At 43.0% G+C, this 26,083-nt stretch overlaps 1 protein-coding gene across 4 annotated transcripts in view; it reads left to right on the top strand.

Annotated features, from left to right (window-relative positions):
• The window catches only part of Thsd4 (thrombospondin type 1 domain containing 4), a 537,636-nt gene that overhangs the window by 338,313 nt on the left and 173,240 nt on the right, over positions 1-26,083 (top strand). The window contains exon 1 of one of the 4 annotated variants that reach the window (XM_063246802.1): positions 20,710-20,951. The exons of the other annotated variants lie outside the window; for them this stretch is intronic. Within the exon in view, the coding sequence (XP_063102872.1) occupies positions 20,880-20,951 (72 nt within the window). The 5' untranslated portion in view covers positions 20,710-20,879. Of the gene's footprint in view, positions 1-20,709; positions 20,952-26,083 lie in introns of those variants that run through there. 4 annotated transcript variants of the gene reach the window in all.

Genomic DNA, 26,083 nt, shown 5'->3' with positions numbered 1-26,083 from the left:
TTGGTAGACCAGCCACCAGGGTTGGGGAGGAAGCTGAGGTGTCGCACTTGGGGAAAGAGGGTGAGAAAGAGGAAATTGATGTGAATGGAGAGAAGGAAATCATCGGTTTTCCTAACTTGTTTTCCACTGCTTAGTTTTAAAATAACACTATTTATTTAACTTTTTTGTTGGAGGGGGTGCTAGGAATCAAACTCAGGACCTCGCTCTTGCCAGGCAGATGCTTGTGCTAAACCTCCAGCTGCTAAAGTAATGCTATTTAAATAATACTTTCTCCCCTCTTTAATTTCACTTCATAAACACCTAAAAAGCTGTCTCCTCCACTCTCTCTGATGAAGCAACAGCAAAAATAGTTGAAGAGGGTATGGATAATTTTTTATTTTAGTTTTCCATGATTTTAAAAGAAAACAAGCATGCAACATACTTTTTTTTTTTAAAAAAGAAAGGAATTACTTAAGTAAATTATATAAGATTCTTTAGGCATCATAGTTAATGGAATCTATTTCATCACTTTAAAAAATATATTTTCTTTGACATCCATCTCTTCCTTTCCAAAAACATGGGTGGGTGATCAGCTCTCAGTTTTCTTAAGCTCTGTGATCTTGGCAGAATCACTTTTGACTCCCATGCCTGTTTCTCCAGCTTCAGAATAGCTAGACGTCTAAGAAAACTGAGCCACTTTGGGAGGGCCATGGATTTCTCTGCCAAAGAACCATGAAAAAGGAGGTGGTTGGTCTCATAGGTGACTCTCAGTCTCACATTTGTATTCTAAATTAATCCATTGCACTGTGTTTTCTTTCACCTCTCCTGATGGATCAGATTGTTTTTTCTGTCTCTCAATGTTCATTTGAACCCTTGAGGAAATTTTCCATGCATAGTGGACATGTTTCTGTTTTCTAGAAGTACATTGGATGCCTACTATGTTCCAGACTCTAGTTGTCGAAATGAGTAAGAGCGTGGTCCTTTTTCTTTGGGGCCTCTTGTTTGAAAGATTATTATGAAAATGGATAAGGGGCAATTCTGACCACCTGTGAGGTGAGCCAGTGTGTGTCCCTCTACAGAACAAATTGCTTGAGAGGTGGAGGCTCGTTGCCTCACCCATTTGCCAGCATATGATCATCGCTGGCACTGTCACAGTGATTCACCCCACACCTGATGGGCTCTAGGCACTGCCACAGAGCACAGAGACCTCCAGCTCTCTCTGATGGAATGATGGAACCCAGAGAGGCTACCCACTGGCAGATGGCAGAGCCAGGCCTCGGACTTCCTGTTACTACTCTAGGACAACATCTGCCAACTATGCTGACATCCTTAGGTGTTAGGTAGGAGGAGAGGAATGGGCAGGAAGGAGACCCAGGACATAGGGACATCAGGAGCCAGGACACCTACCAACTAAGTGTTTAGATGAGTAAAAAATATTGTTCATTGATCGAAAGAGATGTGTGCAGATTTTTATGCTTAAATGTGACCAGTTTTGGACAGAGTGGAGGGTGTCACTGAATACATTCTCAGTAAATACTTGTTGACTGAATGAGTGAATTTAGGGAGAGAAATACAAAGCAATGAGAAAGATCAAACTCAAATCTTCCTCCACATCCTGTGCACCTTGTGGAATGTATGGTTTAAACCCTTTATCTCTAAGTATAACCAAAAACTTTCAATGGCATATGAGTCTGTGGACCTCATTTTCCAGTGCTGTTTAGTGACAAAGTAAGTTTGGGAGATTTTACCTGGGAGGTGAGAGGGAAGCCAGAGACTTCAGGGAACATGGAAAGGGACAGCCACACCCTTCAGCTGCCTCCCGGGCATTGTCACAGCATACACAGATGTGGCATCACAGTGACAGCCACACCAGGTTACCTACATCCTGTAGGGACAAATCAACTTTCCTCTGGCACTGAGTAAGAAGGTGTTACGGTGACCTTTGGTTTCCTGCAGCTGCTAAAACAAACCACTGCAGAATGGGTGGCTTAACATAAAGGCTCACACTCCTTCCCAAAAGCCCTGAGGACATTGCTCCCTGCCTCTTGTAGTCTCTGGGGACGCCAGGACTCCCTCAACTCAGGACTGTACCACTCCAGTCTTGGCCTCTGTCTTCATGGGGGCTTCTCTGTATCTCTCTTAGGAGGACACTTGTCATTGGATTTAGGGCCCACCCAAGTAATTCAAAATGATCTCATAGGACAGCCTTAACTTAATTGCATCTGCAAAGGCCCTTTTTCCAAATAAGATAAGATTGTACTGAGAGGGCAAGAACATGGGCTTATCCTTTGGAGGATCACCATTCAGTCCACTCCAGTGACCCTGAAGTATTACGCACACAGTTTAATGGAGAATAGGATGGCAGGGGCAGCCACGGAGAAGGGGTAGAAATACAAGACTCACTGGCTGCTTTGGCCAGGGAGGAGGTGGGCCAGAGAGGAGGCCATGGGAATAAAGAGGAGATGAACCAGAAAGGATTTAGTGAAAGAATTTGCCAGGACTTGGTGATTAATTAATTTGGTACTTTTCCAAAAAAAAAAAAAAAATGTGCACAATCATCCAGAGGTTCTTGGGATATTGATGGGGTATTGTGTAGGGGGAGGAATGGTTCTAATGATAAACACATCTGAGAAACAATCCATTAAAGAGGGTGGAGCAGGCCTGTGTCCTGCCACATCTCTACCCTTGAGAGGCCTCACGTGTGTTGTAGCTGTCGTGCGGAGGTTTCCGGGGTCAGCCTTTCCCAGACCTGTGTGACCATGGACCTGTTTTATCTAGATTATCTCAAGGAACAAATGCTCCTTACAACACTGGAAAATACACTGCTGCTCTGTGGCTCCCCGTCCTCTGCGAAGCAGGGAACCTAAGCAAGAGTGGAAAGACATGGCCCACTGAGCTGGGTTTGCTGCCTGAGTCCCCATACCAGCCTCAAGAGAGGCGCAGGACTGACTCCAGCAACTGGCGTTGGCTGAAGCCACTCAAGGGTGTGCACAGAGACTCCCTGATGTTTAAGAGTCTGTACAACGGTCCCATGATTTGATTTCTTCTCTCTCCGGTGTCTTCTTGCCTGTAGAAGCTGCTGCAGTGAAGGGGATGGTGCATAAGCTTCAGGTAGTGCGCAGTTGAGAGCCCCTGCATGGCCAGCATCCCCATGACTCCTCTCCTCTCTCTGGGTAGCCTCTACATTAGCCACAGTAATCTTAGACCCTCCAGACTTCAGCTTTCCCTGCCTCACTGACGTGAATTACATTGCCAGTTACAGAAATAAAGACATCAGTTTTCCAATGAATAATGGAAGTAGCTTAGATTTTCCGAGTCCTTCCTAGGCAGCAAGCACCACGGTAAGTGTATTAACATGTAAACTCTCATTTGATTTTCAGCATAGCCTGCCAAGCTAGGTACATCAGCCATCTCACTGTATATATGGTATATGGAACATGTACATGGAGATTCAAGTAGCTTCCCAGAGAGGCAGGGCAAAGACATGGCACAACCTGGGTTTGTCTTCAGGCAATCCAATGTTAAAACTTACAGAAGCATGAGATTGCAGATTTAGTCCCAGATGTTTTGGATTTGGACATTGGTAAGACTCACGGACGGAAATGTCCAGAAGGCAATGGAGGATCCAGAACAGGGTGAGGTCAGACCATCTGGGCCGAGTCAGGTACACAGATTTGCAGTGCAGAAAGAACTTCATGTGAAGTTGTTAGGTCTTAGGGGAGACTCTGTGCTCAGGTGGGAATAGCTGACTACTACCAGTGTTATCACAGTCCATGGGCAGAACATTCCAGCTGTGAGGAAACAGGCCCAGATGGAGAAGTTTCTATCCTAAATCATGTTAAAAGACAGAATCTCTTGGGGATTTGGAGAAGCAGAGAAATCCCACCAGCCTCAGAAGTGCAGTGGGAAAGCGTGGCCCTTAGTCAAGATTTAGAGAGAGAGGTTGATGGTGCTGTAGTGTTGTCATAGCAACCCTCACTACAGCCTCACCACATCCCCAGTCCCTATAGATCTTGAGTCCCTCAAAAGCAGGCCTGTGTGTCCCTTACCAGGGACGTCTAGCACCTGACACACTGCAGAAACCCAGTTAATCAACCGAGCCAGGGAAATAGGAGCCAGCCTGGTCTGCTCTCAGATCTGTTACCCAACATTAAAGTGTTTCTCTGACCCATCACTATTTCATGGAAATGTCTGAACTTTCTCCCTGTAGGCCAGGACAACTACCCGATAAATCGCTGCTCACTTGCACCAGGTTTCATTTTGTTCTGATTCATTGCCTGCTTCAGAGTCCTTTTAAAATCTCAGTTTATGGACTTTACTTCCTAGTGGTTCCCAGAGAGAAATGAGCCTGGATTCCGGGGAATGCAAATGTCTTCAAACTCGCAGCCAGCTTCTAGGCTCCCTGCAAAGGTCCCTTAAGCCTCTTAGTATTTCCTCTCTTAAATCACACATCAAAAAAAAAAATCACACATCCCTGGCACAGGCTGAACGTTTTCAAGCGACTTGTTTCTTATGAGCAGACAGTCACTACAAGAACTACCAGGTAGACAGAAATGCAGTCCGTCTCGGCAGTTTGACTGTGCTCTTCTTGGGTTTATTATAGTTGTTTTTTAAAGTTGAATTTGTTTGTATGTTTGTTTTGCTTTGTTTTGTTCTCAAAAGAAACTACTTCTTCAGTGCTACAGTAGAGACCTGAAGTTGAATCAGCCCTTGGCATATTTATGGCCTGGATGAAGGACTGTACATTAAAAAAAGAGCTTAATGCCTCACTTTGCAAATGCCCTGGCTTTTATGCAACATATTTCCAATTAGTAATGTGGATCCCTGGAACCAGGGATGGGTTATCGCTGGGCAGGGACACACAGATACCGACCGTGCAGTTTTGAGCTGTGTGTAAAATTTACTTTTGCTTCATCCTAGAATACAATCTCTTAGTGTCTGCCCGATGAGGCGTTGAATCAAGCGTGTTGTGGATGTGGCCATGAGCTCGGCACAAAGTACTGAGCTGCCAGGTTAGAGGCACTGTGTCATATCACACACATAGCAAAATGATGGGAATAAGGTCCAGATGTCCCTCAAATTTGTGTTGAAACTTTATCTCCAGTGCAGTAGGATTAGGAGGTAAGGGTTTTCAGAAGTGACTAGCTCCCAGGGCTCTGCCCGTATGAACAGGATCAGGACCCTTAGAAAGTGTCTTCACACGGGGTTCAGCCCTTTAGCCCTCTGGCCCCCTGCCATGTAAAGCACAGCAGCAGGGAACAACTTGAAAGGAGAATTAGGCCCCCACCATGGGCTAGGCCATCTGACTTGTGGCTCTTGAACTCCCCAGTCTCGAGGATTTTGTTAGAGTAGCACAGCTACACTGAGACAGTCGTTTATGGAAAAGTACGAACAACTCCATTTGTTTCATTAAAAAAACAAACAAAAAAAAAACTTGGCCAAGGCAGTCATCAGTTCTTCTCAAATGGAGGACAACAAAAGTGACTAATTTGACAGCAGTGGAAGTTTCTATAACTTCTATTTCTTCAACATTCACCCTTGGGACCCTTCAGATGTGCAGCCAGCAAGCAGAGAAGTGGAAAGCGCTCCCCAGGTGCACAAGCGAAGGTTGCAGATCACTGCTCCGATCCCCGGCGTCAGTGAGGCGCACACCCAGTACTTTAGTTAGTACTTACAGATCTTCTTTTTGAAGTTTTTTCCAAAGTTTTCTGCTTTTCCTCATGAGTGTTCCTTGGATTTTGCTGACTTCCGCCATGTTTTGGTCCATGCCTTCATTCCCTACCCTATTCATATACCCTAGACATTCTCTGAGTCAGACTGAAGAGAACCTGGAATTCTTCTGCGCTATACCCAAAGTGGTTATGATTGGAAGTCACAAAATCAAGAAATGGGAAACAGCTGACTTGGAAATTGCTCCACCTCTGCCATAGTCAGGGATGGTGGAAGGGTCAGAGGTCTTCTCTGTGTGCCAGGTTTTCTGATTCCATGGGGTTCCTCGACTCTCTGGGAGTCGTGGCCTGTGACAACATCAGGAGCTACCAGTGGAGGCCTTGGTGCAGGCAACCCCACAGGTGGCCACGGGTGGTGGTGGTCCAGTGGTACCCAGTTGCACTCAGCACCCAGAGTAAGGTCACCTCTTACCACTACTGTGACTCCGGTGAAGCTGTCTGCTCCTGAAAGCTCCACCTTCTCCTCTGGAAAATAGAAGTAAAATCCCTCCCCCAAGGCTTTTAAAATTAAATAAGATTACATCTGTCTGGCATCACCAGAGCAGGCACTTGATGAATGTCCTGTTCCTAGCATCCCATAATGTACAGCAAACTCCCTCACCGGACCACAGCTTCGGTTTTGGGATCTGAAATCTCTGAGCATTGGCTGCTGGGATGGTGAGAAACAGTGCTTTAAGGAATTCACCAGATTTCTTGGCCAGATTTGGATAAAGTGGGAACAGAGGGGAAACCTTGACACTATATATACCTGATGTTTAGGCCTCACAGAGAACAAAAAAGTGCAAGTTATCTGTGCTCATCCCTCATACTTTTATATAATGCAAGTAACAATGAGGAGCCAGCAGAAGATCCTGACAGTTAGGGAAGACACTGTCAGGTTGTTTGCCAAACCTGTCTCTTTCCCTGGGGCCTACTGTTGAGCCCTGGTTCAAGCCTTCTTGTGGCTGGGTGTAGCCCGTGAGAGCAGGGCCAGTCCTCCTCTTCCACATGGATATAAATGTCCTGGGTGACCTTGGAATCCGCAGGTTGAAGGGCACAAAACCTCTAGCACCCCTGGTCCCCAAGGACTAGGTAGACTGGTGCTCCCCTGCCCCACCATCTGTACCTCATCTGTCAGGCCATTGAGTCTCCAAGGAGTAGCTGGGACAGCAGCTAGCTTCCCTTTCACTAGAAACTCGGTGACTCACGGTTTAAACTCAAGCTTTAAACACTCGTGTCTTAGGATAATCCTTGATATTCTTCTGCGTGTAACAACATCCTTTCATGTTTTGTCACCATAGGCAAACAAATTTTAAAATTGCATATGAAAACTAACTATGGTTTATTCAGATATGTGGTGTATTTTGATAACATAGAATAAGGAGCCTGTTAGCAGAGGTCTGTTTGATTTTTCATCTAACAGTTTCACAGGAAAGCTGGGGGTTAGTGATTAACTACCAGTATTGTGTTTTAAATTAGAGTAAACACTCCTGATGCCAGGTGCTGCCCTGAGAAGGGGGAAATTAGCAAAGACAGGAGAAGTAAAGGAAGTTATTTTTTTCTTAATTATTAGAAGCTCAAAAATTAGAAAATGACCAAACATTTGTTTAAAGTACCTCCTGTGCTTTCATGTTATCTTAAACAAAGTGTACTGAAAATAATTTTTACTTTTCCTGTCTTCAGCTTCATCAGATGTGAAATGAAGGAAACTTTTATCATAGGATTGAGAAGTGGTTATCATATCTACCTCCCAGCCTAATACTGACAACAAATACTAACTAGTGTACACAATAAATTTTAAAACCTTTGACCTTTTCTGAATGACTGAAGAATTACATTAAGGAACATGAATTATCAGCCTCCAAAACTTGTAAAGCATCTCTGGCTGTGTTCCTCATGTCCAGTGGTGCTGGGTGGCAGTATCTTTGCTATGGTATCACTTTGGTCATTTCTGTTTTTTTTTTTTTTGTTTTTTTTTTTTTTTCTGCCACTTTTGGCTGGGAGCTGCAGTATTGAAGTTATCTTTCTCAAATACTTCTTCTTGGAAGGCGGGAGAAAGTAAAACAGCTCTGGGAAAATTATTCCTTACAAATTCCATATAAGCTCTGTGTGCAAGCTGGGGGACCCCAGAGAAAAATAGACAACCAGCTTTTGGAACAGTCAGCAGGAGGTGACCCTGATGCTCTGCGCCCAGACTGTGGCTGGTTCCAGCAGGTGGAGGTTGGCAGGAGTTAGAAACACCCAACTCAATGTGACAAGGCTATGTGGGTGGCCATGCAGCTCCTGTGGCTGGGAAGAAGCAGAGAGAAGAGTGGTGAAGAAGACAAGTGACTGAAGGGGAAAAAGATGTCCAGAATCAGACACTTTGGGGCTGGTTGTTCACTGAGGGGGCCAAGGTGTGGTCTCTGTGCTACTTACATGGGGCTAAATATCGCCTGTCCACTCATTTCAAAACCATGGTCATTCATGATAACATAGCCATCCCTCCAAAGTGGTATCAGCTGATGTGCCAGTGGTTTGAGGGACTTTAGGAAGGCTCTTTCCCTAAAATATTTCCTCATCCAGTTTGTTTTGACTAAGGAAATCTCCCAGGTAATGGGTTATAGTAATGTTACCCTCTTTCACTCATCTGATCACTTAATAGATATGTATTTTGAAACCTGCTATGTGCCATCCCCACCATCTCCCCCCCAGAATAAAACATACTCAACTCTGCCTTCATGAACATTAGGGTCTGGTTGGGGAGATTAACACTTAGATTAATACTAAGCCCGTACTGTGAATGATGAAAGGGCCCAAAGGAGAAGTGCAGGGCTAGGGGGGAAGGTAACAGGATGGGGGTAGAAAGAGGGGGCTGCTTCAGATTTGGGAGTCCAAATGCCTCACTGGAAGGGTGCTTATCCCAAGACCCTAAAATGAGTGGTCCTTGCCTAGAGAAAGAAGAGATTATAGCCACAGAAAAAGTAAATGTGAATTTGTTTGATCCTGAGACCACAGGGTAACAGGAAGAGGTTGAAAAGATGAGAAGGCTGGAAGGAGATCAGATCCCACTGGGCTTCCTGTGTCTGGCCTGGTTGAGGCCTTTTTGATTCAAGCCCAATGGCAATACGAAACCTTTGGAGTAACAAAGGAATGGGCTATTCCCACTTTTGTTTTAAAATATCATGCAGAGTAGAAGCTTGGAGACCAGGAGGCAACTGGAAAGGTCTGGGGAGACAATGCCTTACCCAGTGGGGATAGTGAAGATGGATAGAATTGGAAGAATTCACGTTTCAAAAGTGGACTCTTCCATAGCACCATAGTTAAAACTCTCAGTTGTGGAGATAGAGTCCCTGGGTTTGAAACTTTGCTCTGCCACTGACTAACCAGTTCTGTGATCATGAACTGAATTTCTCTAAGCCTTGGTCCTTTCATTTGCAAAAATACCTGACCTGTCAACTTGTTCCATGACTTAAATAATTCTGTCCACTCTGCTCTTTTAACACAGTGCCCAGTGGCACATTAAATGTTATTGTTATTCTTCTATTGCAAAACAGGGAGTGATAGCACTTCAATTCAGTTATCATTTATTTAGTTCTTTGCTCTGAATTAGTTCCTCAGATATTGCATTAGTCAGCTTTATACTGCTACGACAAAATACGTGAGACAATCAATTTATGAGAAGGAAGGATTGATTTTGGCTCACATTTTCCAAGGATTTAGTCCATGGATATTGGTTCTGCTATTTTGGGGCCTGTGGTGAGCCAAAAGATCACAGTAGAGACATGCAGTGAAACAAATGTGCTCATCTCATGGCATCCTGGAAACAAAGAGAGGAAGGTTAAAGATCCTAGGATGCCTTTCGAGGCCACACCCATAGAAACCTAAACATTCCACTAAGATACAAAACATTTTTAGGTAAATTTGAGTCGTTCCCACAAATGTAGCCAGAATAATATTATATATGCTATTAAGCATTCTAACATTGTACTGCTCACCAAGGGGCTGTCAGAAATCCAGCTTCCAGGCTGCCCAAACCTGCAGACTTAAATTCTTGATCATTCCAAGTAATTGTGTGTACAGTGAAGCTGAACACCTGAGCCTTCAAAGCACCAGTACCAACAGTCAGATCACCTACCTTCCTACACTCTCACCATCATTCATAACAATTACCTTCAATGTGTTAGGTGGGCAAGGAAACGTGTTATTTGATTTTATATTTCTTTGGTTATTACTGATGCTACATTATTCTTCATAATACATTTCCATGCTAGTTGCCAATTCATAGTCTCTCCCACTTTTACTTTGCAATTTGCCAATGGATCATTTTGGTTTCTTTTCCTTTTTTTTTTTTTTACTGTGAAAAATTAGGAAATAATCAGAATTTTTTTAAAAGCCGAGAATGTAGTAACCACCTTTGTCTTCCTGAAAATGTTAAGAATGCTGTATAACAGCTCACTTTTTAAAAACAGCCCTATAAAGATCTGATTCATACATTGTACAAGTTATTGGCTTAAAATGCACAACTCTCTGGTGTTTTTTTAGTATATTCATTAGGTTTTGCATGCATTGCCACAAACTAACAGTAGGACATTTTCATCACCCTGAAAAGAAACCCCGTACCTAGAACCATCACTCCCCATGAGCTCGTATGCTCCTCACACCTAGAAAACCTATAATTTTTTTTGTCTTTTTAGATTTGTTTATCCTGGACATGTCGTATAAATAGATTCATTCAACAAACAGTATTTTGGAACTGGATTTCTTCATTTAGCATCCTGTTCTCAAGTCATCTGTCTTGTAGTTTGTACTAGTAGTTCCTTTCTGATGACCAAATAATACTCCCTTGGATGGATGCACCACATTAATTATTCATTAATCTACTGATGGGCATTTTTGGCTATTGTGAATAATGGTATGAACATTCTTGTACAAACTGTTGTGTGGGCCTGTGTTATTATTTTTCTGAGGTAAATATCTAGGATAGGGATGACTGGCTCATGTGGTGATTCTTTTTTTAATTTTTTTTTAATTTTTATTTTGAAGATAGTAAAATACAACAGAACAAGACAGAATGAAGCCAACTGAGACAGTGTAGTGAGATTGGTACAGAACTTCACAGCAGGTTACTGGGATAACAGTAATAGGTATCACAGTATATCTCATTATCTTTACAATAGTTGTTCTTTCAATCTCATATATCAAAATAAAATGAAATACAGAACATTATAGAACTTATCAAAACAGAATATTGAATAGAGCAGCACCATTAATCAGAATAAAGCAAAACAGTAATAAAAATATTTGCCTTCAAAGAGATGGTAGAAGGAAATCTCCCTTATTTGCTATGGTCAACCTCCCAAGAGATGCTCAGATCTCTGGTTCCCATTTGCTAACAGGGGTCAGGGTAAGAGGGATAGGGGAAGTGAGATCTTTGACTCTCAGCCCATACACCATTAGGCTCACTATTGCTTAGCAGGAAGTCAGGCTGGTTGCTTGGTTTTCCAGGGTCCTAAGTTCCAACATGGCGCGGATCTCAGGAGTGGCTGATGGTTCTCCCCCTGGAGGGGCTGCAACCTGCTGCACCACAGCCACTTACCAGGGAGGGGACTCGTGGTGATTCTATTTTTAACTTTACGGCATAGCTGTCGGCCTGTTTTCCAGGGCAGCTGTGCCTTACATTATTACCCTCACAGGTATATAAAAGTTCCGATTCATCTGTGCCCTCAGCATTGGTTATTTTTGATCAGTGGATATGAAGTAGTGTCCATTGTGGTTTTGATTTGAGTGTACTGACTGAGTAATGACATTGAACTTCTCCAGTTGTGCTTACTACATCTCTTCAAGATTAAATGTCTGTTCAGATCCTTTGCCTCTTGTGTAATTGGGTTGTCATTATACTATTAAGTTATAAGGATTCCGTGTATGTTCTGGATGCAAATTCCTTAGCATTTACAGATATTTTCTGTCACTCTTTGGGTCACCTTTTCACTATCATGATAGCAGCATTAGCAGTGCAAAAGTCTCTGATTTTGATAGAGTCCCGTTTATTTAGATTTTCCTTTGTCACTTGTACTTTTGGAAACCATCTTCTATAAGTTTTAAACTTTTAGGCTCCTATATTTAGGGCTATAGATTACTGGCCTGCAGCTTCTGTGATAAATGAATGCAACCTTGGTGGCTTAAAGTAATACAGATTTATCATTTTCTGGTTCTGAAAGTCAAAAGTCTGAAAAAGGCCTCACCAGGCTGCAGTCCAGGTGTGCACACAGCTGCAAACCTGTGCAGCCTCTTGGGAGGAGTCCCTGCCTTCCGTCCTTCAGCACCCAGGAAGCATCTACATCCCTGGTCTGTGGCTCCTTTCTCATCTTCAACAATGGCGGGTTGAGTTCTTACATCAAGCCACTTCAGTTCCTCACCTGGTTTGTTTTTCCATACTTAAGGACCCTTGTGATTAACTAGGCCCATCCAGACAATCCAAGATAATTTCCTTATTTTAATCATCTGATTAGCTACAATAATTCCATTTGCTATCTTAAGTTCCCTTTACCATGACATAGTTATATTTCCAGAAATTAGGACATGGACATGTTGGGCACCTACTGCCATCTATGATTCATTTATTTTCATTTTTAATTGACAGAAGAAAATTTTAGATGTATTGATATGTATACATTGTAGAACTGGCTAAATCTAATTAACATTTATACCCTCACTTTTCTGTGGTGAAAACTCTTGAAGACTACCTTAGCAATTCTTGAGTTTACAATGTATTGTCATGAATTCCAGTCACCATGCTGTATAATCTGTGATCCATTTGGAGTTCATTTTTCTATGTGGTGTGAGGTAGGGGTCTGACTGTGAATATTCACTTATCCCAGCACTGTCTGCCTCTGAATATTCACTTATCCCAGCACTGTTGGTGAAGGGACCAGTCTTCCCCTTGATGTGTTCTACTTTTGGATTAAAGCATAACATCAAAATTTGTCAATATCAATAAATATATGACATGATCATTTAAAATGATTGAATAGGATTTCATTTTTGGAGTATGCCAGTAGTGTATTTAGCTATTCTCCTATGAGTGGACAGTTTATCCAATATTTCACTATTAAAATTGTCTTTATTTCATTTTTGAGGTTTTTAAAAAACATACTCACAAACCTTTTTCCATTCTATGCCTTATAATTGGCTTCAAAATTATTCACTTCTTCCCACCACCATGCTGGTAAGCTCTTATCCGTTTTCATCTAGATTATAGCCATAATCTTCTCACTGGCCTCCCAGCTTCCCCTCTTGTCTCCTTCCAACCTTTTTCGCCATATAACAGAGTGGGCTTTGCAAAATGCAGAGCTTCTCCTGTAACTGCTGAGACTGCCCTTACAATAGATTATGGGATGGGGACTCTTTTCACAGCCCCACCCTTTGTCCTCTGCCCAAACCGATGCCGAGGTCCTCCTGCTCAGCGTCTATTCATCTGCACCTGCTCCCTCTCTGGTTGTCATGAAAGCTATTATTGCTCTCCCACCGGCCAATCTCCCTAATGAGGACTGACCTCTAATATCACCACCTATCTTTTCTTTGCAGCCCTTTCCTCTTTGCAATTTCAAATGTATGTGTTAGGCTCTATTAATGTTGGCCTTCAGAAAAATTGGCATTGAATCTGTTTTGCTGATCACTGTACTTCCAGGTTCTGGCACATGATAGAAGCTGATATTTTGAGCAAACGAACAAGTGAAATACATTTGCTACCATGCATTTGACTTTTAGTTCTGTTTTTTTTTAATAGAATTTTAAAAATATATACAAGTGTTTAAACCTTTTCTTTTATGATTTTGTGAATTAGGTATCAAAGTCCTTCTCTACACTAAGAATAGAGAAATACTGACCTACTTTCTTTTACTGTTTCCTTGTGTTGTTGTATAACAACAGTTCACCTGTAATTTATTTTGACTGGTGGTATAAATTAAAGAAATAACTTTAGGTAGTTCCCCATGTTTAGCCATATTCCCAACCCATTCCTACTTTTTCCTTGTTTATTTGAATCTACTTATTGATTGTACACCAAGTCCTTCTCCATATTTAATTAGGTAAATGAGATGTCTATTCCTTCACTGGCCATATTTGGATCAATTTTAATTATTATAGCTTCATGCTGTGTTTTAATATCTAGCAGTCATGGTTTGTAAGAAAATAAGGTTTTTTTAAAATAAAAATAATACATTAAGCTTATGCAATTTGAATTAAATTTACTAGACAGAGACTTGCTGCAGAGGACAGATGTACAGTAATAAATCAGAGCAGAAAATTGCTGCTTACAACACTTGAATGATCATCATGTTGTGAGACAACTCCGTGGGCCCTGCCCTGAAAATTTCCAGCTCAGTAAACCTGGGGTGGGTGTTCCTCACAAGTTACCTGATAATGCTGACCCAGGAGCCAGATTTTGAGAACTTTGGGCTTAGAGCAAGGAGCTGAAATAGAAGATAATCATGGCAAGATTAGCCCTGATGCCTCATCTGCATTCTCCCCTGCATGTTCTCAGAGTTAAGGCAAACCTGCCCTGTGTGCCTCTGTGAACATCCCCCTACATTTGACTCAACTCAGAGCCTTGACCCAGTTGAGCCATGCACACAGCCCTCATTTCAGTGACTCCAGAAGGTGACCAGCCTGACCCCAGAGCAGCCCTGCTGATCACAGCTGCCCATGCAGCCAGACTTTGATGCAAACCAGAGAAGGGTAAGGAGGGGCACAGTGACTCCCTTTGTTGTAGCTTTTCATGATTTTCCTTACTTTTAGTGAAAAGCAGTTGCTAGAAAGGCAGCAACAAAATGCTTTCATCCTCCCCATCCCTGAGACTGTTTAATGGTGTTTTGGTTCACACAAAAGGACCATTAATTACTAACCCACCTTCCTGGGAGCCTACTGCCTGTTTGAAAGAGACTTTCCCCACCTCACTACACAATACATGCATGAAAGAATAAGCATGTTTTGTACAGTTTTGCTATACAATGTCTACCTCTCTGAAGAAGTCTACATCTTCCTTCTTCCTTCATAAAGACAGGGGTATTCTTTACAAGAAACAAAATACCCTAGAGGTAAAAATCTGCTGTGGATATGTTCTTCTTTGTTAGTAAGATAGAAGTGCATAATTATATTTTTACATGAAATGTGCAGTTTTAGACTATAGATATTGGTTTTCTTCATTTTGAGGCCCCTGGCTTACTTATGTTTTCCCCACATCACTCAAAAGTTAGCATGGAAATATTTGCATTTCCCTAATGGGAATTGATGGGAATTTTTTCCTAATCCTTTTCCCCTTCCTAATGTGAGATGTATCTTAAGACTTCTCCCAGCATAAGCGGGTGAAAGCTTACTATGAGACCTTCCTCTTTATCCATTACCTTACGCAGCACATGCAGAACAAGAGGGGCTCTGCTCTGGGTCCAGGGATACAGAGAAATACACCTCTCCTGCCACCTATGCTTGTTGAAGGCAGATACACTCATTAACAGTTGCAGTGCACTCTGATGAACATGAGACTGGAACTCATCACACATTGCTGGAGACAGGCCAGGAGCACTGGGCAGGGATTCCAGTGAGGCATAGCTCCCTGAAAAGGTGGCACCTAAGTGTGATTGGGAGGGAGATTTGTGTATGTATTCACTTATTTCAACCATTAGCGATTCCTATTACTGTTATTCCATTTACTTTTTGACTAGCAGTACATTCACATGTTTGACGTTCAGTAAGTATGGATGTAGAAGTGTTATACAACATAAATAGATGTGATTTAAAATTTTTCCGATAGCCACATTGAAAAAAGTAAAGTGAAACAAAAGAAGTTAGTTTGAATGCGATATTTTAATCAAGTCAGTGTATTCAAGATACCATTTCAGCATCTAGTCAGCGTAGTGATGGGTGAATGAGAGACTTTGCATTTATTTGCAGCAAGTCTTCAAGCTGGTAGTAAGTGCATTTTCTGCTTACAACTACAATGCACGGTGGAATAGACACACCTTAGGGACCATCGCTGTATGTGATTGAGTGGCTGTGCCTTTTGAGACAGCACAGATCAGAGAGTAAAAAATTTCCCTCCAACTCCTGTCCTAATGCTACTCAGTTCTGCATCTTTCGGGGTAGCCACTGATAGCTCGGGAGTATCCTTCTATGAATAGTTATCACTGATACAAACAATGGCAAACATGTACATAGGAATAGTAGGACAGTGATCACATTGTCGTGTACTTTACCTTTTCCATTCTGTAACACATTTTTGCGATGTTTCCTCCAGTGCCGTAGGAAGTAACTTCAATTTTTTCTTCTTTCTAAATTGCTGCAGAGTTTCTCATTTATGGGTGTCCCAAGTTACTCAGTCCTTACCCATGGCATTTGAGTAGTTTATAGTTAACTGGCCCTTTAAAGAAGCTTGAACTGAGTTCTGAGGCCAAGAGCAGAAGATGCTACTGTAAGGAAGCTGAGAAAGTGACCTCCTGGAGTAGCATAAGAGAGGCATGGAACACAATGACACAGTTACGGGTGATTTCTTGTGGCTCCAGAAGGCTGCATAGTCAAGAGAGCAGGAACAAAAGGCTGGAGGAAGAGGCTGGAAGGGTAGGGAAAGACCTTACTGTACAGTCTTCCAACCGTCATATTAAGGGGCTTGGACTCATCCTCAAAAGATTTTAAGAAGCGGAGTAGTGTAAGTGATGGAATTAATAAGCAAATGGGATGGGAGGGGGTAAATCTTCCACACTGATGAATTCCAACTAGTAAAAGCGGAAGACAGGAGGGAAAGAGAAAATCACCCATTAGCACACTACAGTAATAATCACTGCAGACAAGAGCAGCAGATGGACCTCAAAATTAGTGGGTGATGCTTGAAGGAGAAATAGGATATTTGCAAAGCCTCAGACTCGTGCCACCAATATATTTATTAACCACCATGATAGTTTTAACAGATGTCCAAGTATTTTTTGATACTTCCCCTCCAGGAAGTAGACCTTATTTCCAGTAGATTTTCTGACTCATTTCTAATGAACAGAATATGGACAAGGAAAAGGAGTAACTCTGCCATGGAGAAACTGGTGAACACCACTTTAAACAAGTGGTCAAGTTTAACATCACCACGCAGTGATGTTGTATTGACTGGTACTCTTCAAAAATATCAAGGACGTGAAGAAAAAATGAAGACTAAGAAATTGTCTTAGACCAGAAGAGGCTGTGGAGACAATGACTCAGATGCTATATGGTTTCCAAGATTGGTTTCTAGAACAGAAAAAGGGCATTTGCAGGGAGGGAATCTCAGTAAACTCTGTGGTTAAAGTAGTTTTAGTATATCAATGTTAACTTCTCAGTTCTCATATATGCACTGTGGTTATTTAAGATGTTAACATTAGTACAGGGTGAAGACATAACACTGCACCCTCCTTTTGCAATTGTTCTATAAATATAAAATCATTTCAAAATAATATTTTTTTAAAAAAGACCTGTAGAAGTGACATGGTTAGACTCACATTTTAGAAGAATCCCAGTGGTTGAGCCAGGGAAGGAGGTTAGGAGAAAAAAGGCCAGAGTAAGGAGTAGCTACAGAAGCCCAGAAAAGATGGTGGAGTTCAGGCAGGGAACAAAGGCTGGAGGAATCTGGAAAGGTTTCAGGAAGGAAGTGTGGTAAGACCTGGTGATGGTTTGGATAAGGAAGTGAACGAGTGAAAGGACTGAAGTAGCATCCTGTTTTCAGCCTCTGGGATCATGTGGCGAATAATGTCATCCATAGAGACAGAAGAAACAGGAGGCTTCAGGCACACACAAGTTAGCTTTAGATCTGTGGACATTTAGAATACATTTGTGGGATCCCTGTAGCCATTTGGCACCTGGACCTATGGCCTGCAGTTCAGAGGGATGTCCTGGTCCCAGCCACAGGTAGATGAGGAGTCATGGGTGTGTAAACGGGGCTGCATACAATGAAGAGATGAGACAGTGATGCCAGGAGAGTGGGTAGAGAAGAGAAGTGGCCTAGAGCACAGGTACTTGGGACCTTGGCCCAGGAGGTGTCGAGGAGAATGGAGTGTCGGGAAGAAATGGTGATGGTGTGACACTGGCGGTCAGGGCTGGAATCCGGGGAGGGGACAGACTTCTTGGGCCAGAACACTGACTGTGCCACCTACTGCTATATGACATGGCGCAAGTCTTGTAGTCTGACTTATCAGGGCTATGCAAACCCTTTAAAGTAATGCTGAGCTCATCGTCTCACAAATGTTGGCTAACTGGGGTCAGAGGAGGACTAGCGAGTGCTGTCCAGGAAGCGGTGGATTACAATGGTTCAAAAAGGAGAAGGTATACTTCACACCCATTGGTATCAGAAAAACAGAAATGATGTAGAGAAATGAGCCTTTCTGTGTTGATGGCAGGCATATAAAATGGCACAGCCAGTAATAGTTTTGTGGTTCTGCAAAAAGTTAGACATAAGCTTATTGTATGACCCACTCCTTAGTGGATGATCCACTCCAAAAGAATTTAAGCAGCGATAGATACATGTACACTTGTCTTATAGCACCATTATTCACAATAGCCTAACAGGTAGAAACAAACCAAATGTCCATCGACAAACAAATGGATGAGCAAAATATAGTATGTCCATACAATGGAATATGGTTCAGCCTTTATAAAACACCAAAAACGAACCTTAAAATACATGCTAACCCAAGTAAATCAGACAGGGAAAGACAAATAGTGTGTGGCTCCACTTATGAGAAGTGCTGAATAGACAAATCCATAAATAGAAAACAGGTAAGAGATTGCCAGGGGTTGGGAGGAAGGGGAAGTGGGGAATTATTATTAAATGAATACAATAAGAGCTTCTGTTCAGGATGATGGACAAGTTCTGGAAATAAATAGTGGTGATGTTTATGACTTCATGAATGTGCTTAATGCCACTGAATTACATGATGAATAATAGTTGAAATGGTAACTTTTATGTTGAGTATATTTTATAATATTGAGAGAAAAGGGCATGGTTAATGCTACAGAAAAGTCAAGTAAGATAAACACTGAAGAAGTAGCATTTATGTCCTGTGACAAAGAGCCTCTAGTGACATTTCCAGCCCCTTGCAGTGGAGCAGAGATGTCAAAAGTCAGCTGCAGCAGACAGAAGTGTGATTGGCAGTGTCTAGCTGGGACCTGCAGGGCGTTTTCATCTGTAAAGTTCCCTTAGAACACAGCCATGCCCATTCCTGTGTGCTGTCTACAGCTGCTTTTAGATTATGGTGGCAGAGTTGAGTAGTTGCTCTAGTAATTGTTCTGCAAAACCAAAATTATTTGATCTCCAACCCTTCACAGGAAGTTTTCCAATCCCTGGCTAAGAAACATCTTTGGTCTTTTATTAAGCACTTTAACTTCCTTAAATAATTTCTGTGATCCTGGGAGGTTATGAGACAAATAGCAGTGCATCTCCCAGACTCCGTGATGAACAATAAAAATAATGAATAAGGAAGAAAAAGAAAAGAAGAAGTGCATTTCTTCTTTTGTCTGCCCTTTGCCATACCTTCTCTTTTACTAAGCTCTGGAAATAGATTATAAATTCCCTCCCCAACTCTGCCTAGCCCTCCTCCCCAAAAAACTCACTCATAAGTCATCCTGTGACTGGTGGTAGTAAACTTAGTGAGATGGCTGCTAACTGCAATTAGTTTTAAAGTTTCCTCATTAATGCAGGAAAACACCAATAAACCGAGGCTTTTCAAGTGTTCGTTAAATTCACTTTCTGGGGCTGAGTGCTGATGCTTACTTCAAAGCAAAGACAAAGCCATGTCTTTAGTACATACTCAGTCTGTGTGCTGTGAGCTATGCTAGGCTCTCTGTGCCTCCTTTCTAATCCCAGGATGGCATTTCCCCATTTCACAGGATGGCCAACTGGGGACCGCTGGGGTTGCCCACTCTGATACCCACAGAAAGTTTAGTAGAACTAGGGTTTCAAACTGGCACCTAATTCCAAGACCACAGGCTGCTTCCACTACCGTGCAGTCATCCTGCATGGTACAGTGGCCCCCAGCAGCCTCCGAATGGATTCTTATGCTTACTCCAAGCAGGATCCAGTAGTTGGGTTTCAGACAAAATCCTAAACCCGTTTTTCACCGTGATCCCTGTGATGGCAGAGTGGTAGGTGGTCATGAGGCTTTGTGGAGGTTGTAGCAGGCCCACTCCAGCCTGCTCCCAGACTCCTCTTCGATAGTCATTCTGAGTCAACTCAGAAGTACCTCTTACTTCTTTAAAACCATCCTACATTTCCATGCATTCTGCCAGCACTGTCACTCACCCGGGATTCACTTGTTCCACTGACCCTTTATTTTTATATTATCCATAATAATTCCTCAAGCTATTGCTTAGGCATATTGATCCAGGGATGTAGCAAAGGGCAGGAGGTGGTAAGTGGCTCTGCCAGTTCCCATGCATTCATATTTGTGTGATCAGGGAGTAGACCTACCCCCTCCATGACTTCTTTACCCTTGGAGGTTCTCCTTTACCCTTGGAGGTTGCCCTTGATAAGAGAGCCTTTGACTACCTAGATTACTACACACATCAAATCAGAGTTTAAACAGAATTCAGAAACCATCCACTCAACTCCAGACTGTACCAGTGAGAAATCAGCCATAACCCAGGGAGTTAATAATTTGTCCAGGTATACACAGCTTGTCAACAGTAGATCCCAGACTAGGAAAGTCCCAGGTCTCTCAGTTCCCAGCTAGAGCTCAGCCTGCTGCAGCTGCCCATCTCCTGCCTGCCTCAATGGACAAGGCAGGGGCTGGTGTCACACACACACACACACACACACACACACACACACACACACACACACACTGTGTCCCCCTGCCTGTGAAGCACTTACCTTGAAGCCCTTTTCATGAATGAGTCCAGATGCAAGGCTCCACATTGATCATTTCTGTCCCTCCCTTCTGCTTTTGGTTAAAGCCAGGCCCCCCCACCCCAGCTGGCTCCTGCCCCTCCCCCAGCCGGGAGAAGTTATTACATGAAGAGATCAGCTTACCAGTTTTCTGCAGAGCAGAGACTGAGCGCCGGGCAGTAAAGTGAGGGCGAGCCGAGGGAGCTGGTGCCTAGCGGAGCTCCGAGGCTGGAGTCCTGAGACACAAGTGCATCTGCTAGCTGTTAGCACTTGGCAGACGGAGCTCTCCTCTAGGGTAGCTCTGACTTTAGGTAATAATGTTTGTCAGCTACCTGATATTAACATTGCTCCACATTCAAACAGCAATGTTAGCAAGACCTGGGGGAGAGGTAAGCCAAATAAAATATCTTGTCAAAAGTTATATTTTTGTCAGCACTGAGTTTCCTCTTCTATCTACCAAGAGGGAAGAGGGAATGGGTTTGGAGGGTGTGTGAAGAATAATGTTCTCTATGACCTTTTTAGGCTTGCCTTGGCTTTTCTTATATGAAGACTTCTTTTCTGCTTGGAGAGTCCTGTGCCTGTCTGTAACAGTTGTCACACTGGGGTGACAGATACCTGGGGCAAGCATGTTTCTCTTGCTAGTTTGCAGGGAAAAGGAATAATGTGGCATGTCAGCATCCAGGAGAGAGTGATGCAAAGGCCGGAAAGGAAATTCCCTTTTGGGAATTTTCCTCCAGGGCTGGAGTGGGGATGTGTATGCAAGAGGGATTGATTTTCTTTCCTGACTTTGTACCACAGTATTCTCCCCCCCCCCCGCTTTTTTTTTTTTTTTTTTTTGTCTTGATGTGCTTGAAGAGAAAAAAGGAAAAACAAACTGTGTTTAAACCCCTTTCTATTGTAGGTTTGAAGAGGGGCTAGGAGTGTGCTGCAATGTGACATAGAACGGGGGCATTTTAGGGGTCGTGAAGCTGATGTATTCTCTTTTGGTGTACTGCGTTTACCGGCTGCATATCTGAACATCTCTGCTACCTCTACCAGCCAATTTTGGATGCAGGTAGAGGCCGGAAAGGGTGATGGCCATTACACCGAGGGAGGGAAAGCACCTCAGCACGGCCTCCCTCACCTGCAAATCCGCTGGCCCCAAATTCCTCTCCTCCATTCTTTCCACTCTTTATGCTCATGGAAAGTCTCACAGACTAATGTCTAAGAAATGAAAAGACTGCCTTTCTCTCAAATCCATCTTTCTTTTTGAAAAGCCAAGTGAAAAGTGTATCTCTTAAAGAAGGCCACGAGGGCATGCACAGCTTTGCCTTTTGTTAGCCTTGTCAGGGGCCAAGTCAGCTCTGAAAGCCGAACCTAATGACTTTCCCTTTTCTGAGTGGAGTGCGGGGAGAGTGAGCTCGCGCTGCAGGGCAGGCTGTGGTCTGAGCGCTGCTGCTCAGCCCCTCCAAGGCGAGCAGCTCGGGAATGGGTCATTTATTGTGGGCTTTTCGCCTGCTAGTTACCACGTCCTCTGCTCTGCAGCTATTTCCCTGGCCTGTGAGAGGATTAAGCTCTTGAATGGGAGCCTGAGGAGCTGAATGGGTTCAGTGATGCTGGGGGCTGAAAGCAAACCATTGCCCTCCAGTTGTAGCTGAAGTTCGCAACTTCCCTGTTGATTTTTTTACTGTGTGAAGAAAATGACAAATGGGCTGGCCTCTCTTAGCCCAGAGCACTTTAGCAGGCGAGAGCAGAGCTCATATGGAAAATATTTCTATCACCACTGCCTGCACATATGGTCAGGGGAGACCCCCATCCTGGGCAAATCACAGCCCTCCAGCCGCTCCTCAGTGGTGTGCCAATTACTCTTATTAACAGCAAGGCGAAGGGCAGGCTTCAGTTACCTGGGCACAACTGGGCTCTGGGGAGGGCCACTGTGGAATGCATTGCCAGGAGCCTTGTGTCACATGCAGAGAGGCAAAGGACCCCACTTCACCTTGCAATCAGCAAAGCAGAGGAGAAATAAATGAAAGGGAATTAGCTCCAGGAGAGGAGGGCAGAGCCAATGACTCTGGAATGAAAGTGGGTGTGTGTAATACAGCACCCATTGCCAGATAACCCAAGCAAGGTAGGCAGATACCTGCCCTTCCACCTCTTGCTTCTGCACTGCTGTGCTAGAGGTCTCCTGTGCCTTTTCTTTCTTGTTTTCCCCAGTGTGCATGCCTGAGTGCACACGCATGATGTGCGTGTTTCTGTGCCCTTGGCTCCATGACTCCTGTGCTCCTAGAAAATGGTGCAATTAGGAGTCTTTTCCCCTCAATGGAAATGAAATGACAAGGAAGGACCATGAATATAAGTAGCCCCCTCTCCCTAAAAAGAATGTCGTTTGTACAGAGCTTTGAAGAATATGGCATTTATATTTAACAGCTTCTTTTTTTTATTGCTGTGTTACTTACAAAACTTACTCATGAACATGTGGCGTCAGCCCTAAGCCACCAAGATTTTTTTTCTCTGCCAGCTGGTTTTCTTGCAGGTTTTAATTATCTTCCCCATGGACTTTGCTAAGAACACATGAGGAAGGGAGAAAGGGTGAGAGGCATCGTCCACCGGGGCTGCTTGCCTGGCTGTGTGCTCCATGTGGGGCTGAAAGCCAAGCTGAAAATGTGGGTGCAGTCTACAGAGTCAGCTTTCTGGGATACAAGCTCTTTTCTGGAAGTGAGGACTCATGGGTGCAGATAAAAGGGTGCATGCTACAGGGCAATGCCAGCTGGCCTTCTTGACTGGCACCTTCCATCCTGGTGCCTGCCGGGCAAGGACAGAACAACCTGGAAGAGGGTCAGCACATGGGTTGGAGACAAGTTGGCCCTGATTTTGTTTTCTGGTGGCTGCAGCCTTCACATAAGAACAGAGGCCACTGTATTGTCCTTGTCCTTGGCAAGGTTAGAGTATAGCCAAGCTGCACGCGTACAGACTGGATGCTTACAAAGGGCTTGAGGAAGGCGGAACTCAATGCACTTGTGAGTGTGGGGAGTGCAGCAGGTCCAGTTTCTGCACAGGGTGCCACAGAATGGAGGTGGAGTGGTAGGGCGGGACCTGTGTTTTCTGCCCCACACTTGGACTTCACTTCTCCAGTGAGACAAATGAGACCCTGGTATATGTAGAGAAGGGGCAGGGAAGCAGATAGAAATGTTAGTTTCCATGTACAGTGGTGAAATAAGTTACTAGACGTGGTCTGAAAGATAATTTATTTTAATTTTCATGAATCAATACGGCAAAATAAGTAGAAATTAAAAACAATTATCTTGGCTGCTGGTGGGTACAGGGTTTTCTTTGTGATGATGAAAATGTGATAGGTGTGATGATTGCATAATTTTGTGACTATACAAAAAACTCACTGAATGTATCTTTTCTTTTTCTTCTTTTTTTTTTTGATTCTTGGGACTGAACCAAGGTCCTCACCCATGCTAAGCATGTGCTCTACAGTAAGCTGCATCTGTGGCCCTAACTTGTACTTTAGAGACCACTTTGTGAATTATATCTCAATTTTTAATACTGCAAGTAAATAATAAATTTTTTGATCCATTAGATGTTATTAGTAAGAAAAGCAAGTTGCAGAATAATATGGGTAAGGTGCTACCATTGTGTAAAATGCGTCCATGCGTATATCCTCACACTCTGGACCGATATAAAAGTAGATGAGAAAGAAAATAGGGGCCTCGGGATAGGAAAGCAGGTGTTGGTGACCAGGGAAGCTGAGAACCTTCTCCAAGCCCAAGGGCGCGATGCCATCCAGGGGCCGGCCACCCTTGGGCACAGAGCAGTCAGCTCTGCTGCGTTAGCTATTTTCTGATGAGTCAGGAGTCACTCGGTGTACAGAAAGAAGGAAGACATTCCAGGCAGAGCAAAAACACCTGTACAGCCCCAAAGGAAGAAGGGACACAGAGGACATGGTGTGTTCTGGAAACACACATATCTCCGAAACCAGAGCCCTGCTGCGAGGGGCATAGCAGCTTTGTCCTTCAGCGGGATCTTGGGATCTCAAGTCATGTGTCAGAGCTTTTCTGTGAGCCCTTCAAAGTTCCAGATGTTCGTATCTGCAGTCTTTATGTATTCTTTTTATGATGTGTCATTTCGGCTACTATGGTAGGACATTTTATGGTTCCTCAGTTATTGAAATTATTACCTAAGGAGTCCGTAAGAGTGAAGAATGAAGGTAGAATTGTTTTGTAGGCAACCATGGCCTGCATAAAAAGCCAGTGATCACTATGAGTTCCTAGTGTGTCATTCGCAAATAAAAATGACAGATCAGTATAATGACCTTAGTGACAAATTCTTGCCATACAAAGTTCAGGGGTTCCTCCTTTTCTCTCTCTCTCTCTCTCTCTCTCTCTCTCTCTCTCTCTCTCTCTCTCTCTGATACCTAAAATCAAAAACCCAGTATGTAGACCTCTCCTGAGAGTTGGATCTACTGCTTCTGGTCATATGAATTTGAAGGTTCAGTCTTCACTTTTCTTAGTTATAGAAGCTGTCAAAAGGAGCAAAAATGCAGAGTCAAAGTTAAAGGTTCCTCTCTCCCTTCATCCTCTCTTTTTCCTTCCTCCCTTCTTTCCTTCTTTCATTTCTTCCTTCCTTTCCTCCTCAGATGAAACCAGCCGTACTTCACATTGAGTATCTTTTTCTAGCACCGTCCCTCCCCACTTACGGACATAAACATGAGGGTGTGTGCAAATCTGTGTGTCTAAGTGTTTTTCTGTGTGTACCTGCAACTTGCAGGTAATGGCAGGGTTTTTACTTCTCTGACACCTGTGCCTTTAGTTTCTAACGCATGTCCTGTTATAACTGTGAGAGATTTTCAGAATGTGGCAGTGAAAGCCAACGTTCTTGACTCCTTGCAGACTTAGTTGGGAATGCTTCTAATGTTTCATCACTAAGTGTGATAGCTGCCAGATAGATGAGGAAGAACAATTTCATCCTGCATTAAGTTCCTTTCAGAGTCTTTATCAGGAATTGTTGCTGAATTTTATCAGACACTGTTTGCCTTCATCCAAATCCCCATATGAGTCTTCTCCTTTAATCTGCTTTTATACTGAATTATGCCACAGATTTCTTGATGTTGGCCTGTTGAGAATTAACTATCTCGTCATGGTAATTTATGCATTAAATTTGTTAGTAGGTTTGATTTATAAATATTTCACTCAAAATTTTTGTCTTTCTAAACAAGTGTCATTGGTTCATGGCAATCTTTCATTATGCTAAAGCTTTGATAGTTTTTTAAAATACATTCAAAAGTCTTTCATTTTTCATGAACTTTGAAACAGTTTAAACAGAAGAGGAATCAGCTTTTTTTCCATAGTTTTTCAGCTCAGTCATAAAACCATCCAGCCCTTTTGTGGAAGAGTGGTCTTAAAATTTTTGTTTCTCTTGTTTATTAAAGAAAGTGTAATATATGATATATTTAAATATATCCTACATAGTGTATAGGCAAATTGTAAAGTAGAATAATAAAGCAAATATCACTGAACCCCACCCTGTGTAAATCATG

The sequence above is a fragment of the Cavia porcellus genome, unplaced genomic scaffold (genome assembly GCF_034190915.1).
Source record: "Cavia porcellus strain 051 isolate PalLab524CR breed Dunkin Hartley unplaced genomic scaffold, mCavPor4.1 scaffold_4, whole genome shotgun sequence".
NCBI classification, from domain to species: domain Eukaryota; kingdom Metazoa; phylum Chordata; class Mammalia; order Rodentia; family Caviidae; genus Cavia; species Cavia porcellus.
This window is presented reverse-complemented; position numbering and strand designations above follow the sequence as displayed.